The sequence below is a fragment of the Neolamprologus brichardi genome, unplaced genomic scaffold (assembly GCF_056152115.1).
Source record: "Neolamprologus brichardi isolate AB-2024 unplaced genomic scaffold, ASM5615211v1 NODE_ptg000038l+_length_1369362_cov_1, whole genome shotgun sequence".
Classification (NCBI taxonomy): Eukaryota; Metazoa; Chordata; class Actinopteri; order Cichliformes; family Cichlidae; genus Neolamprologus; species Neolamprologus brichardi.
In genome coordinates this window covers 922410-937939 of record NW_028270040.1, presented here as the reverse complement: position 1 = coordinate 937939, position 15530 = coordinate 922410, and the positions used below count along the sequence as shown (strand labels likewise).

General features: G+C 41.4%; 1 protein-coding gene across 2 annotated transcripts; it reads right to left on the bottom strand.

The window, feature by feature from the left end:
* Nucleotides 1-455: 455 nt before the first annotated feature.
* Nucleotides 456-14949, bottom strand: LOC102796497 (protein NLRC3-like). 2 transcript variants are annotated; one of them, XM_087837024.1, is made up of 12 exons: nucleotides 14885-14949; nucleotides 14701-14806; nucleotides 14317-14430; nucleotides 13802-13880; nucleotides 13454-13673; nucleotides 5215-7012; nucleotides 4945-5112; nucleotides 3536-3709; nucleotides 3189-3362; nucleotides 2890-3063; nucleotides 1654-1700; nucleotides 456-1135 (listed from the first exon to the last, which is right to left on the bottom strand). In XM_087837024.1, exons 2-12 carry the CDS (start codon nucleotides 14784-14786, stop codon nucleotides 579-581), a joined length of 3591 nt encoding a protein of 1196 aa, XP_087693150.1. In that variant the 5' UTR covers nucleotides 14787-14806; nucleotides 14885-14949; the 3' UTR covers nucleotides 456-578. The 2 variants fall into 2 exon arrangements, with proteins under 2 accessions (XP_087693150.1, XP_087693149.1); XM_087837023.1 differs by lacking the exons at nucleotides 14701-14806; nucleotides 14885-14949 and having other exon boundaries at nucleotides 14317-14431.
* Between the last annotated feature and the right edge of the window lie 581 nt (nucleotides 14950-15530).

The following is a 15530-nucleotide window of genomic DNA, read 5'->3' as shown; positions in this document are numbered from 1 at the left end:
CAGGTAGCAGCAGCCCTTTCAGAAGCGGGTTGTTAAAATAAGTAGTGTGTGTATCTGGGGGGTATATTTTGTGTGTGTGTGTGTGTGTGTGTGTGTGTGTGTGTGTGTGTGTGTGTGTGTGTGTGTGTGTGTAGATAGGGGGCATCACAGTCCGATTGTGGATCTTACAGTGTAGCTGTGTGAGTGGCTGAGTGGATGGGGAGGGGGCACAGTCCATTTATCAGTCTCACAGCTTGTGCAAAGAAGCCTTCCAGCATCCTGGTGGTTCTGCAGCTGATGCTCCTGTACCTCTTGCCAGACGGCAGGAGGAAGAACAGGCCATGAGACGGGTGGTGGGGGTCTCTGATGATGGAGATAGCTCTGCGTATGCGGCGCTGTTTGTAGACAAGAGAGGGGCACCAACAATCCTCCTGGCAGTCTTAACAATCCTATTGAGTTGTTGCTTCTCACAGGACTTGCAGCTGCCAAACCAAGATGTAAAACTTTGTGTCTGTTATAGTCCATTATAGTCTGTGTTTGTCAGTTATCTTCAAATTACAAAATGCTTTGATTAAACGTGTAAGGAAAGCAGTTTGTCTCTAGTCTTCTGCATCCATCTGACATAGAGACACAGCGTTGTAAACACCATAGGTGAACTCTGACCGTATCCTGAAGATAGGATAAAGAGGTTCGGTGAAGCTGCAGTGGAACGTGTGGATGTGTGTCAGTGTATCCAAAATGACTCTGTAGAAGGCTACAGTGCCAGCAGACCAGTCCAAATACACTCCCACTCTGTTCGTGGAGGGAGCAGGGCTATCTATGATCCGCACTGAGTTATTATGCCATGCAGAATAATTATCAGCAGAGCAGTCCAGACTCCAGGAGATGTTGTTCCCACCAATACGACTGTCAATACCAGCACCACTCCTTTTAATCCCTCTGTAAGTCACTCCTATAGACACCAGCCCACTCCAGTCCACCTCCCAGTAACAGTGACCAGTCAGGCCACGTGTACACATCAGCTGGTACCAGCACTCAAACCTCTCAGAGTGATCTAGATACAGCCATTCCTCGTCGTCATCTGTCACAAGGTTGTTTTCTGACAGGTAAAGGTTCCTGTGTACTGTGTTCAGGTCCATTTTGAGTTCACAGGCGTCTGACGGCAAAATGAAAACAGAACCGTCAGAACCGTCCATAGAGTCGAGCACTGATGCCAGTCAGATCACATGACTGCATCACCAGTCAGATCACATGACTGCATCACCACGCAGATCACATGACCCAGAGTAAATGAATCCATTGTTATATCAAATTATTTTATACCACAGCTTCAGATAAACAATTAGTAAATGTATTGCAAGTCAGCAAGTTTAAGGCATAAAATCTTAAAATATAAAATCTTTTTGCCAACTTAATATTAAGAAATGTGATAACAACACATCGGTGCTAAAACATGAAATAAATCTTTTAACTGTGAGCTAACAGAGTTCAAAGACATTTGGTAGGTGTCAAAGAAATGATACAAACTCCACATAATCAAGTTTGATCATAAATGTATTTAAACCTTCACAAAGTCCAGGTCATAGATCTGTCTTTTCTTTAGATGAATGACACTCGGTGTATATATATACATAAGCTCATGTTAGCTTCATTAATCAAGCTAAACACACTTACATTTCCTCAGTCCTGGTTTCAATCGTTGAGCTCCGCAGCTGTCCAGCCTGGAATAATAATTCAAACAAAGAGACATGAAAATGCTTGACTAGCTAAAAATTTAAATCATTGAGAATATTAACAAACTAAAAGCAAGATATTTTCTTTAATCTCAGAACAGTATTCTGTCCTCTAAAAAATCTAATTTATTACTTCCAGGCTGGACGACTGTAATTCATTATTATCAGGAAGTCCTAAAAACTCCCTGAAAAGCCTTCAGCTAATCCAAAATGCTGCAGCAAGAGTCCTGACAGGGACTAGAAAGAGAGAGCAGATTTCTCCTGTATTGGCTTCCTGTTAAATCCAGAATTCAAAATCCTGCTCCTCACATACAAGGTCTTAAATAATCAGGATCTTATCTTAATGATCTTGTAGTACCATATCACCCTATTAGAGCACTTCGCTCCCGCTCTGCAGGCCTACTTGTTGTTCCTAGAGTATTTAAAAGTAGAATGGGAGGCAGAGTCTTCAGTTTTCAGGCCCCTCTTCTGTGGAACGAATTGTGGATTTGGGAGAGAGAGACAACCTCTCGACTTTGAAGATTATGCTTCAAACTTTCATTTTTACTAAAGCATAAACTAATGGCTGGATCAGGTGACTCTGAACTCTCCCTTAGTTACACTGCAATGGGTCTAGGCCTCTGTGGGCTTCTTCACTCCCCTCTTCCAAATCTCTAAATGTTTATACACCTCTCTGCATTTAATGGTTAGTTATGATTCATCTCTGGCTCTTTTCCACAGCGTGTCTTTGTCCTGTCTCCCTCCCCTCACCCCAACAGATGGCCCCGCCCCTCCCTGAGCCTGCTTCTGCTGAAGGTTTCTTCCTGTTAAAGTTAAAGTTTTTCCTTCCCACTGTTGCCAAGTGCTTGCCAATAAGGGTTTGTTTGTTGATTTTTGTAGGGTCTTTACCTTACAATATGAAGCGCTTTGAGACAACTGTTGTTGTGATTTGGGGTTATGTAAATAAAGTTGAACTGAACTGGATTGAGTGGGTGACTATGGTATTGTTTGACCTTGGTAAAGACTTTCCTGATGGGTTTATAGCCTCAGTCACTTGTATTAAATAGAACATGATGTTTGTTTTGTACACTCTTGCTCCAGTTAGCGTAACCATGTGACTGACAGGTTGCTTGTAGTATCCATAGGTTGGTTTCTGAAGTCTTAACTTGAATAAGGTTACGAGCACCTGTCTTCCTACCTTAGAGAGTCCAATCTGCAGTGTGGATCCTGCAGTGCAGCAGAGAAGAGCGTCACTCCTGTGGGTCCTGGGTGATTATAACTCAGATCCAGCTTTCTCAGATGAGAAGGGTTTGAACTCAGTGCTGAGCTCAACAAAGCACAACCCGTTGTTGTTATCAGACAACCTGACAAGCTGTAAACATTTCAACATCACTGGGTTTATCTGTTTGCAATTTTGCATTAACTGTAGAAAATGTGTGATATGAAAACATTAAAAAACTTGAAATAACAAAAAACAAAAGCATATTCTTATCTAACCTGAGAGTTTCAAGTTTGCACTGAGGACTCTTCAATCCACAAGACAGCAGCGCCACTCCTGAGTCCCGCAGGTCATTATTGTTCAGGTCCAGCTCTATCATACTGAACGACTGGCAACTGAGGACTGAAGCAAGAGCTTCACAGCTTTCATTCGACAGGCTACAGCCACCCAGCCTGAAGAAAAAAAGAATGAATTCAGCTTTTGCAAAGTAAAATTTATAAGAAATCCAGCAAAATAGAATTTTCAGGACAAACTAGACCCTTCAGATTCTGAAGGTTAGCCACCACAGGTTCAGAAGTGCTGATTTGAATATGAATGTTGTCACATGTTGTTGAAGAGCTCTTACCTGACAATCTTCAGTGTACACAGTTGACTCTTAAGTGGCGTGAAGAGATACGTGACTGCTAAATCCGTCAAGTCATTATTATTTAGATCCAGCACTTCCAGAGTAGAGGACTGACTGCTGAGAACTCTGGAGAGAGTTTTACAGCTTCTCCATGAAAGCTCGCAGCCACTTAGCCTGAAGACATAATATTGAGCATTCATCAGAAATATGGAATAAAAAAAATACAGAAAAAAAACTAATTTCAGCTCGTACTAATGAGAATTATTAAAAAATATTTGAATATAGATTTATTCATTCAGGGGTAGGTTCAGGTTACTATGGTGTCATTCATCGACACTATACATTTTCAATACAAACAGAGACAACAGAAAAGCATAATATTGCATAACGAAGAAATAAATAAAACCAAAAATGCCCCCTCTGTTTCACAATTTGATTTTAAATCGTGTTAAATAAAATCTTCATGGTTTATTAAGGTGGAAATAAGACAGCGTTGTGAAACATGACTAAGCTTCTCAGTTTGTTTCAAAGTTCAGTTTGGAATCTATAATTGTTCCGAGGTATTTGGACATTGCACCATCGGACCTTTAAGGGACATGATCTTGAAGAGCACAGCCTCCATTTATTTTAAAACCACTAACAGGGAATCTAGCCATTTTTTAACACTATTTGATTTTATTAACTGAAGTCCCCTCATTTCAGTGTTCCTGTTGAGATGTATACTTTAATTATATTTACTTAAATACAATTACATTTAAGTATTGATTATTCTGAGCTCTTGATGTCCCCATTTACTGTGTTTTTCTGTTAAAGGTAAAGGACCCACATTAAACCTGTAATTCAGCGTTTGTTTGGGGTTGTTGTTTGTTTTTTCAGAAATGAATTCTTCTTATTATATAAAATTTAGTTTTTGATTTATTGAATCACTTGTTTTGGTTGCTGTAATACAGTGGTTTTTTTAAGAAAAAATAAGATCTATGTTTTTCTTCCTAAGATAATCTATCAAGCTATCAATCTATCTATTGGGCTGTCTGTCTGTCTGTCTGTGTGACCTGTAAATTGTGCGAACTGCAGCAAAAGAACGTGGACTAGAAATAATCATCAGTCTATTTGTATGCTATTTAGCACCAAGAATATTCACTGAGTAAAGCTTTTAATTTGATCTGGCCATTATTAGACTATGGGGCCAAGTTTAGACCTGAAAGCACAGAGTGGCCTTTAATGTTTAAATGGATCCAGCTGAAAGTTTCAGAGTCTCAGTGTGCAGCCATCACACTAAAAATTAATGGTAAGTATGAAAATACACATATGAACTTATGGAGATTAATAGTTTCCTGACTTTCCTTGTTTCATTTTCTAACCTATATATTTAAATAATACAATTTTAGTGTAAAAATTCTGAAACCAACCTGAGAACCTCCAGTTTAAAGTTTTTCTCCAGATCTGCAAACATTTGTCTTATGCCTGAATCCTGCAGGTTGTTGTAACTCAGGTCCAGCTCTTTTAAACTAGAGGACTTGCTAAGAACAGAGGACAGCGCTTTACAGCTTCTGCTCAAAAGGTTACATCCAATCATCCTGATGGGGTAAGGAAAAAAACAAGTAGGAAGTTAATCATTTTTTCTCTTTCTTTACAGTATTTAAAGTGACAGTGACTTATCTGGTTGTGCATGAACATACAGAGATTTACTGGAAGCTTTGACCACTGGCAGCAGCCACATAAGACCTTCTTCAGAAGCAGAGTACTTCCTCAGGTCAAACTCATTCAAATCTTTTTCTGAAGACAGTAAGATGAACACCAAAGCAGACCACTGAGCCGGGGATAGTTTAACCGTGAAAAGATTTCCTGATGTCAGCGACTGTTGGATCCTTTCCACTAGAGAGTGGTCGTTCAGCTCATTCAGACAGTGGAACAGGTTAATGCTTCTCTCTGGGGACAGATTCTCCCCAATGTTCTCCCTGATGTACTTGGCTACTTCCTGGTTTATCTGTGAGTTTACTCCTGTCTCTTTGAGTAGTCCTTGTAGGAGAGTCTGATTGGACTGCAGTGACAAACCCAAAAGGAAACGTAGAAACAAGTCCAAGTAACCATTTGGACTTTGTAAGGCCTGTTCCACGGCACTCTGGTAGAAGAGTTTCAGTTCCTTTTGATTAGGCTTTGACATCTGAGTGGTTGTTTTTTCCTCTTCCAGCAGGTTGATTCCAGAGTTGATGAAGGTCAGATGGACGTGAAGAGCAGCCAGAAACTCCTGAACACTCAGATGGACGAAGCAGAACACCTTGTCCTGGTACAGTCCTCGCTCCTCTTTAAAGATCTGTGTGAACACTCCTGAGTACACTGAGGCTGCTCTGATATCGATGCCACACTCTGTCAGGTCTGATTCATAGAAGATCAGGTTTCCTTTCTGCAGCTGATCAAAAGCCAGTTTTCCCAGAGATTCAATCATCTTCCTGCTCTCTGGACTCCAGTGTGGATCTGTCTCAGCTCCTCCATCATACTTGACCTTTTTCATTTTGGCCTGAACCACCAGGAAGTGGATGTACAGCTCTGTCAGGTTCTTGGGCAGCTCTCCTCCCTTCTTGGTTTTCAGCACATCCTCCAGAACCGTAGCAGTGATCCAGCAGAAGACTGGGATGTGGCACATGATGTGGAGGCTTTGTGATGCTTTAATGTGGGAAATGATCCTGCTGGCCTGCTTTTCATTCCTGAAACTCTTCCTGAAGTACTCCTCCTTCTTCGAGTCAGTGAATCCTCTGATTTCTGTTATTACGTCAACACATTTAGGATCAATATGACTGGCCATTGCAGGCCGTGTGGTTATCCAGAGTCGAGCAGATGGAAGGAGTTTTCCTCTGATCAGGTTTGTCAGCAGTGCATCCACTGAGGTGGACTCTGTGACATCAGTTAGGATCTTATTCTTTTGAAAGTCCAGAGGAAGGCGACACTCATCTAGACCGTCAAAGATGAACACAACCTGGAAGTCTTCAAATCTGCAAAATTCTGCATCCTTTGTTTCAGAGAAGAAGAGGTGAACGAGTTCTACCAAGCTCACCTTTTCCTCCTTTAATCCATTTAGCTCCCTGAAAGTGAATGGAAATGTAAACTGGATATCTTGGTTGTTTTTGCCTTCTGCCCAGTCTAGAGTGAACTTTTGTGTTAATATCGTTTTCCCAATACCAGCCACTCCCTTTGTCAGCACTGTTCTGACTGGTTGATCTCTTCCCAGCAGCGGCTGAAATATGTCTTTACAGGCGATTGTCTTTTCTAACCTCGCACGTCGTCTAGATGCTGTTTCGATCTGTCTGACCTCATGTTCGTCACTGACCTCTCCGGTCCCTCCCTCTGTGATGTACAGCTCTGTGTAGATCTGATTTAAAGGTGTTGGGTTTCCTGCTTTAGTAATTCCCTCAAACAAATGCTGGAACTTCCTTCTAAGATTTGATTTGAGTTTATCCTGGCAAATGGATGCACCCACTCCTGTTGGACAAAAAACAAATGAGATGGTGTTAAAATTTCAGAACATTGAACAGCTGGTTAAAATTTAAAATATGAGGCTTTTCTAGCAGAGGATAAATATAATGTGTTTGATAACCACGGCAGCTGTGTGCTTCTCCGTGCTTCCCTTGGGCTGGCTGCTTCAGTCTGTATGCCAAATATCACTGGGCAAAATAAGAAGCCCAAGTTGCTCAGCAATGCTCCTCCACTGCGGAATGAATTCAATTCAGTTTTACCTATACAGTGCCAAATCACAACAAGAATCATTTCTTAATGACTTGCTTTGTGAAATAAAGGTCACATTGACTCGCCAAGTACTTTTAAATATACTTGTAATGTTTGTACAGACAATGACTAACCTTATGGATGATTTCTTATTTTTAGACTCATTAAATAGTACGTTAGCCACAGAGAAATTACTGGGTTATAGTGTCATATCCCAGTCGTTGTACACGACCACGTGCACCCACAACAGACTGAGGCTTTGCATTAGGGGTGGGCGGTATAAACAGTATATGGTAGAAACAATATGAATTTGACCAACGGTAGGGATTTTGACTATACCGCTCTACCGCGATAGCGCATGCTGATGGTGTCATCAAGTGCCTGTTTTGGTCAAAAGCATCGCAGCGGCTGCAAGCAAAATCATCTGCAAATTATGGCGGGCGACAGTAATAATGAAGAGATGAAGCACTTTTGGAATATGAGGAAAGCCAAAAACTGCGCTTCCTCCACTTCTGTACCATTGATTCATCAATGCTGAATTCTCTGGCAGCTGCTCTGTTCTCATGTTGTTGCAGTATATTAATGACTAACCTCGTATTGTGGATGGATTATCTCAGTTGTTCTCCTGACTGAAGTTTGGTCCGTTTACAGCATCCTGCCATGCGATTGCATTTGTCCCTGACCATCAGGAACCCTCACGTTAACTTTTATCGAGTGGAAAAAGGTTAGCTTCACTGTGTTTATATATATATCTGCTATATATGCTAACATAGCTGTGTCGCTAGCAATCACGTAGCACATCATTATCGTCACTTGGTGTTCGCTCGCTCTGTGGTATAGTATCACTTCCTGTTCCTGCTCAAACACAGTGGTGTTTCTGAGTAGCTTATTTGCTTAGCAGTTTAATTAACAACTTTTAATACATTCTTTTTTCATAGTATAATCTTCACGTGCTTCATCCGAAGCACACTTTCTGTGTACTCACTACCTAATTTATAGCCAAAGTATCCACTCACTGTCTCTGTACTGTTTCGCTAGCTTAGCTCGTAGCCGACTCACTAGCACCATGGCTACTTCACCTGTCCCTTCTGCACTTTCTTGCTCATTGTGTTAGATGTTTAGTTACTCCTCGGCCTCCTTTAGCAGTAATGATATCTGTAACAAATGTAGCATATTTGCAGCTCTGGAGGCCAGGATTACTGAACTGGAGACTCGGCTTTGCACCCTGCACTCACCCTTAGCTAGCCAGGCCCCTGTAGCTGGTGCAGCCGAAGATAGCGTAGGCCCCGCTAGCTGTTCCCCGGCAGATCCCAAGCAGCTGGGGAAAGACGGCTGGGTAACGGTGAGGAGGAAGTGTAGTCCTAAACAGAAGCCCCAGGTACACCACCAACCCATTCATTTGTCTAACCGTTTTTCCCCACTCGGTGACACACCCGCTGGGGGTCAAACTCTGGTAATTGGTGATTCTGTTCTCAGACATGTGAAGCTAGAGACACCGGCAACCATAGTCAATTGTCTTCCAGGGGCCAGAGCAGGCGACATTGAAGGAAATTTAAAACTGCTGGCTAAGGGTAAACGTAAATTCAATAAAATCATAATTCACGTCGGCAGTAATGACACCCGGTTACGCCAATCGGAGGTCACTAAAATCAATATTGAATCAGTGTGCAACTTTGCCAAAACAATGTCGGACTCTGTAGTTTTCTCTGGTCCCCTCCCCAATCAGACCAGGAGTCACATGTTTAGCCGCATGTTCTCCTTAAATTGCTGGCTGTCTGAGTGGTGTCCCAGAAATGATGTGGGCTTCATAGATAATTGGCAAACCTTCTGGAGGAAACCTGGTCTTGTTAGGAGAGATGGCATCCATCCCACTTTGGATGGAGCAGCTCTCATTTCTAGAAATATCGACAAATTTATTAAACCCCTCAAAATATGACTATCCAGAGTTGGGACCAGGAAGCAGAGTTGCAGTCTTACACGCCTCTCTGCAGCTTCTCTCCTCCTGCTACCCCCCCAAAAACCCATCTCCATAGAGACTGTGTCAGCTTCCAAAAAGACAAAAAACAAACTAAAAACTAGCAACAAACAACTTAAACATTTACAAAGAAAGAACAATACAGTATCCACACCTGAACCAAAGAGTAAAACAGTGAAATGTGGATTATTAAATATTAGGTCTCTCTCCTCCAAGTCTCTGTTAGTACATGACTTAATAATTGATCAACAAATTGATTTACTCTGCCTTACAGAAACCTGGTTGCAGCAGGATGATTATGTTAGTTTAAATGAATCAACACCCCCGAGTCATTCTAACTACCAGAAATCTCGAAGCACAGGTCGAGGGGGCGGTGTGGCAGCAATTTTTCACACCAGTCTATTAATTAATGAAAGACCAAGACAGACTTTTAATTCATTTGAAAGCCTGATGCTTAACATTGTCCACCCCAGCTGTGAAACTCAGAAACCAGTCTTACTTGTTATCATCTATCGTCCACCTGGGCCTTACACAGAGTTTCTGTCTGATTTCTCAGACTTTATATCTAATTTAGTTCTGAGCTCAGATAAAATAATTATTGTGGGTGATTTTAACATCCATGTTGATTCTAAAAATGACAGCCTCAACATGGCATTTAATCTGTTGTTAGACTCAATTGGTTTCTCTCAAAATGTAAAAGAACCCACCCACCACTTTAATCACACTCTAGATCTTGTTTTAACATATAGCACAGAAACTGAACATTTAACAGTGTTTCCTGAAAACCCTCTCCTGTCTGATCATTTCTTGATAACATTTACATTTACAATAATTGATTACGCAGCAGTGGAGAGTGGACTTTATCAAAGTAGATGTCTTTCTGAAAGCGCTGTAACTAAGTTTAAGAATATAATCCAGCCACTGTTATCATCGTCAATGTCCTGTACCAACACAGAGCAGAGCAGCTATCTGAACGCTACCCCAACAGAGGTCGATTATCTTGTTAATAATTTCACCTCCTCACTACGTACGACTCTGGATACTGTAGCTCCGGTGAAAACTAAGGTCTCTAATCAGAAGTACCTGACCCCGTGGTATAATTCTCAAACACGTACCCTAAAGCAGATGACTCGTAATCTGGAGAGGAAATGGCGTGTCACAAATTTAGAGGATCATCATTTAGCCTGGAGAAATAGTTTGTTGCTTTATAAGAAAGCCCTCCGCAAAGCCAGAACAGCTTACTATTCGTCACTGATTGAAGAAAATAAGAACAACCCCAGGTTTCTCTTCAGCACTGTAGCCAGGCTGACAAAAAGTCAGAGCTCTTTTGAGCCAACCATCCCTTTAACGTTAACTAGTGATGACTTCATGAACTTCTTCACAAATAAAATTTTTATCATTAGAGAAAAAATTACCAATAATCATCCCACAGATGTAATATTATCTACAGCTACTCTTAGTTCCATTGATGTTAAGTTAGACTCTTTTTCTCCAATCGATCTTTCTGAGTTAACTTCAATAATTACTTCCTCCAAACCATCAACGTGTCTTTTAGACCCCATTCCTACAAAACTGCTCAAAGAAGTCCTGCCATTGATTAATTCTTCGATCTTATATATGATCAACCTATCTCTAATAATCGGCTATGTACCACAGGCCTTCAAGCTGGCTGCAGTTAAACCTTTACTCAAAAAGCCATTTCTAGACCCAGCAGTCTTAGCTAATTATAGGCCAATCTCCAACCTTCCTTTCATATCAAAAATCCTTGAAAGAGTAGTTGTCAAACAGCTAACAGATCATCTGCAGAGGAATGGTTTATTTGAAGAGTTTCAGTCAGGTTTCAGAGTTCATCACAGCACAGAAACAGCTTTAGTGAAGGTTACAAATGATCTTCTTATGGCCTCTGACAGTGGACTCATCTCTGTGCTTGTCCTTCTTGACCTCAGTGCAGCATTCGATACTGTTGACCATAATATCCTATTAGAGCGATTAGAACATGCTGTAGGTATTACAGGTATTGCACTGCAGTGGTTTGTATCATATCTATCTAATAGACTCCAATTTGTGCATGTAAATGGAGAGTCCTCTTCACACACTGAGGTTAATTATGGAGTTCCACAGGGTTCAGTGCTAGGACCAATCCTGTTTACATTATACATGCTTCCCCTAGGCAGCATCATTAGAAGACATAGCATACATTTACACTGCTATGCAGATGACACCCAGCTCTATCTGTCCATGAAGCCAGATAACACACACCAATGAGTTAAACTGCAGGAATGTCTTAAAGACATAAAGACTTGGATGGCCACTAACTTTCTGCTTCTTAACTCAGATAAAACTGAGGTCATTGTACTCAGCGCTGAAAAGCTTAGAAATATGGTATCTAACCAGATTCTTACTCTGGATGGCATTACCTTGGCCTCCAGTAACACTGTGAGGAACCTTGGAGTCATTTTTGACCAGGATATGTCCTTCAACGCACATATTAAACAAATATGTAAGACTGCGTTCTTCCATTTGCGCAACATCTCTAAAATTAGAAATATCCTGTCTCAGAGTGATGCTGAAAAACTAGTTCATGCATTTATTACTTCCAGGCTGGACTACTGCAATTCATTATTATCAGGATGTCCAAAAAACTCACTGAAAAGCCTTCAGCTAATCCAAAATGCTGCAGCAAGAGTACTGACAGGGACTAGAAAGAGAGAGCATATTTCTCCTGTTTTGGCTTCCCTTCATTGGCTTCCTGTTAAATCCAGAATTGAATTCAAAATCCTGCTCCTCACATACAAGGTCTTAAATAATCAGGCCCCATCTTATCTTAATGACCTTGTAGTACCATATCACCCTATTAGAGCACTTCGCTCCCGCTCTGCAGGCCTACTTGTTGTTCCTAGAGTATTTAAAAGTAGAATGGGAGGGAGAGCCTTCAGTTTTCAGGCCCCTCTTCTGTGGAACCAGCTTCCAGTTTGGATTCAGGAGACAGACACTATCTCTACTTTCAAGATTAGGCTTCAAACTTTCCTTTTTGCTAAAGCATATAGTTAGGGCTGGACCAGGTGACCCTGAATCCTCCCTTAGTTATGCTGCAATAGATGTAGGCTGCCGGGGATTCCCATGATGCATTGAGTTTTTCCTTTCCAGTCACCCTTCTCGCTCACTATGTGTTAACAGACCTCTCTGTATTGAATCATATCTGTTATTAACCTCTGTCTCTCTTCCACAGCATGTCTTTATCCTGTCTTCCTTCTCTCACCCCAACCAATCACAGCAGATGGCCCCGCCCCTCCCTGAGCCTGGTTCTGCCGGAGGTTTCTTCCTGTTAAAAGGGAGTTTTTCCTTCCCACTGTTGCCAAAGTGCTTGCTCATAGGGGGTCATATGATTGTTGGGTTTTTCTCTGTATCTATGAAGCGCCTTGAGGCGACTTTTGTTGTGATTTGGCGCTATATAAATAAAATTGAATTGAATTGAATTGAAATTATATACCAGCTAGCCCAACTTCAGTAACCCTACAAACATCACTGCTGTTTAGTTTTCTGTCTTCATTTATGTTGGAAGTGATAGCAGAGCTGTACGTTTGAATTTTTCACATACCTCTCAGTCAGAACATGCTATATCATGTTTAGGTGGAAACTAGCGAGCTAACTTCCTGCTAACTTCTAACTCTGTTGAATTTAATAAATTCTGTTTTCATGGATGCCTGGATGTTAAATTTTACACCTGGTAAAGCAGCAACACTGATCATTTTATTAAAGGTGAAAGAATTTAGACAGTTTTAACTCTCAGTGATGCCGCAGTGTTCATTTGACTTTGGGACCTGAAGAAGACGGAGTTTAGGACCCAGATTACTCTGCGAGGCTCCTGACTATGGCAGCCGTAATGCTCCAACAATCCAACAAGCCGTGCGGCTTCATAGCTTACCAAACTCGTACTACAACATTTTTGACAGATTTTTGAGCGCCGTGTAGCACATGAAATCGGTTCGAGGTCAGTAAGCACAACCAGAATTCATACATGAGACGCAGATTGTAAGGCACACTGTTGATTTTTGAGAAAATTAAAGGACTTTAAGTGCGCCTTATAGTGCAGAAAATACGGTATACAGAAGAAAATAATAAATTGTGATATATATCGTTACCGCACATGCTTCAACCTATACTGCGATATGGATTTTAGGCCATATCGCCCAGCCCTACAGCATCAGTGGGAATGCCCTTACTGCTCTGCAAACAGACAGACAGCTCCTCCTGGTTCATCCCCCTCAGAAAGTCCAGTGTGATCTTCACAAAAGCCTCCCTGGTGCTCCATGTCTGCTCTTCAGCCTTAGAAGCTAACACATCCTCATCCTCGCTCTCCTTCTCTGGGCAGGTGGAACTCAGAATCCTCTGAAACCTTTTAAGCTCATTCTTCACAAAAGTGATAATGTTCTCTTCAAGCAGCTGGAAGACAATATTATAGGAAATTATCAGCATTTATGCATGTATTTATTCATGCATTGTGCATGTATTGTGTCATTGAGCCAATTAGAAACAGAACAGTGATGAAAATGTGCTTTAGACTTTCCCACCATAAAAACTGAGTCCAACGTTGTTTGATGCTGCTGAGCAGACTGACAGCTATGAACCTCAGACTTTTGTTGCCCGACTCTGCGAAGAGAGCGCACATGTGCACACATCCACAATTAACATTATTAAATGCAGTAATGGTCAGTAACACTATGGATCACTGCATAAATACACTGAAAGTTGAATATGTACACAGTTATTTCTGGTATCTGTCCTCTGATCGGCACATATTCAGCACAGCACGGACCAGTAGGTAACGATAAAGGGTCTGCAGGTGTCTACAGGTGTACGTGGGATTAATGAAATACTAACTGAACCAAATGAAATGCAGAACTACAGTAAAGTGGGCGAGACACTGATAGTTTACATCAGCTAAGTGTAGGAGTGAGGACAGCAGTGAGCTATGAGACGCCCACTCCCTGATGGAGTGGACATTTAACCCTTGGGTGCAGCATTAGTGATGTTTCTGAAAACAAAGAGGCAGGGCTGATTGCTTTTATGACTTTCAAAATGTTACCTTTTGTCAACAGAGAGGTTCCCTTCTTTGAAATTTAAAGGCGGGTCCATAGACCAGTCACTTTTCATGGACATAGAGCAGGACAGAGGAGAGCCTGCTAACTGCTTCGGCATCCTGGTAGGGAAACAGCATACTGTATATTAGATTTCAAAGATATCAAATCCAGTCATTACGTGTCAATGATTTTATTATACTTACTTTCTATTTGTAAACATTTTTGGATAAACAAATACATAGAGGGACATAACTTGGTTACTCCACTTCCTTTACAACATGGCTCACTGTGTTAGCCGTGGGGGGAGACCCCCACAGAGCATCGCCTCAGGATTATTTTAAAATAAAATAGCACTAGTTTGTATGCAGTATGAGAAGTTCTTGTCTCACCCCGTAGCTTCATTGTCCAGGCAGTCTTCCATGCTCTTGGCACATTTAGATGGTGTGGCCCCCTCCTCTGTGTCACACTGACTCATGGCTGAGTGGACCACAGTGTCTTAGCACATAAACACACACAACATGAATGCTGGGCAGTTACGAACACTGTGCTGGTTAATAAAGCTCATGTCATCACCTGTTCACTCACACAGCTCAGCAGCTAGTTTCTGTATTTCACCTGGACCCACAGACGGAGCATTAATGCACCGCAGACTTTGATCATGCAAAAATAGATTCATATTAAAACATACCGACATCAGATAAACTATAAACAGATAAACTATATCTAGTAGAATAAAGTTGCACAGATATTTGCATCCTATGCTGTGAGCTGTTATGCTCGACATTGTGCCATTGGCCCGATATTACTCATAGTTTGATAGCGCAGAGCATGTTATGTGATTAAACACTGCAGATGGAAATGTATTATAGTATTATATATGTATTATATTATATATAAACGATGAAACCAATGAAACTGGGCCCGCAGTTCGGCCCACTCCCTGCTGACTGTATCTGCCCTCTTACCTGTTCAGCTGTTGCACATTTTACATACAAGCTCAAATGTACATTCAACAGTGTTACGTTATGAGTGGTGCTCAGTAAAAGAAGACTTTTAAATACCTTGTAGCCAGAAAAACGAGCCGCAGCTCTGCGTAGAAATGAAACCGAAACTGTTTTTAGTTTACAGAGAAATGAGGAGCGAGCTCAGCAGCGACACCCTGAGGCAGAGACGTGATCACTGAGATGTGACCAGAATTATTTCAGTGGTGGATTAACAC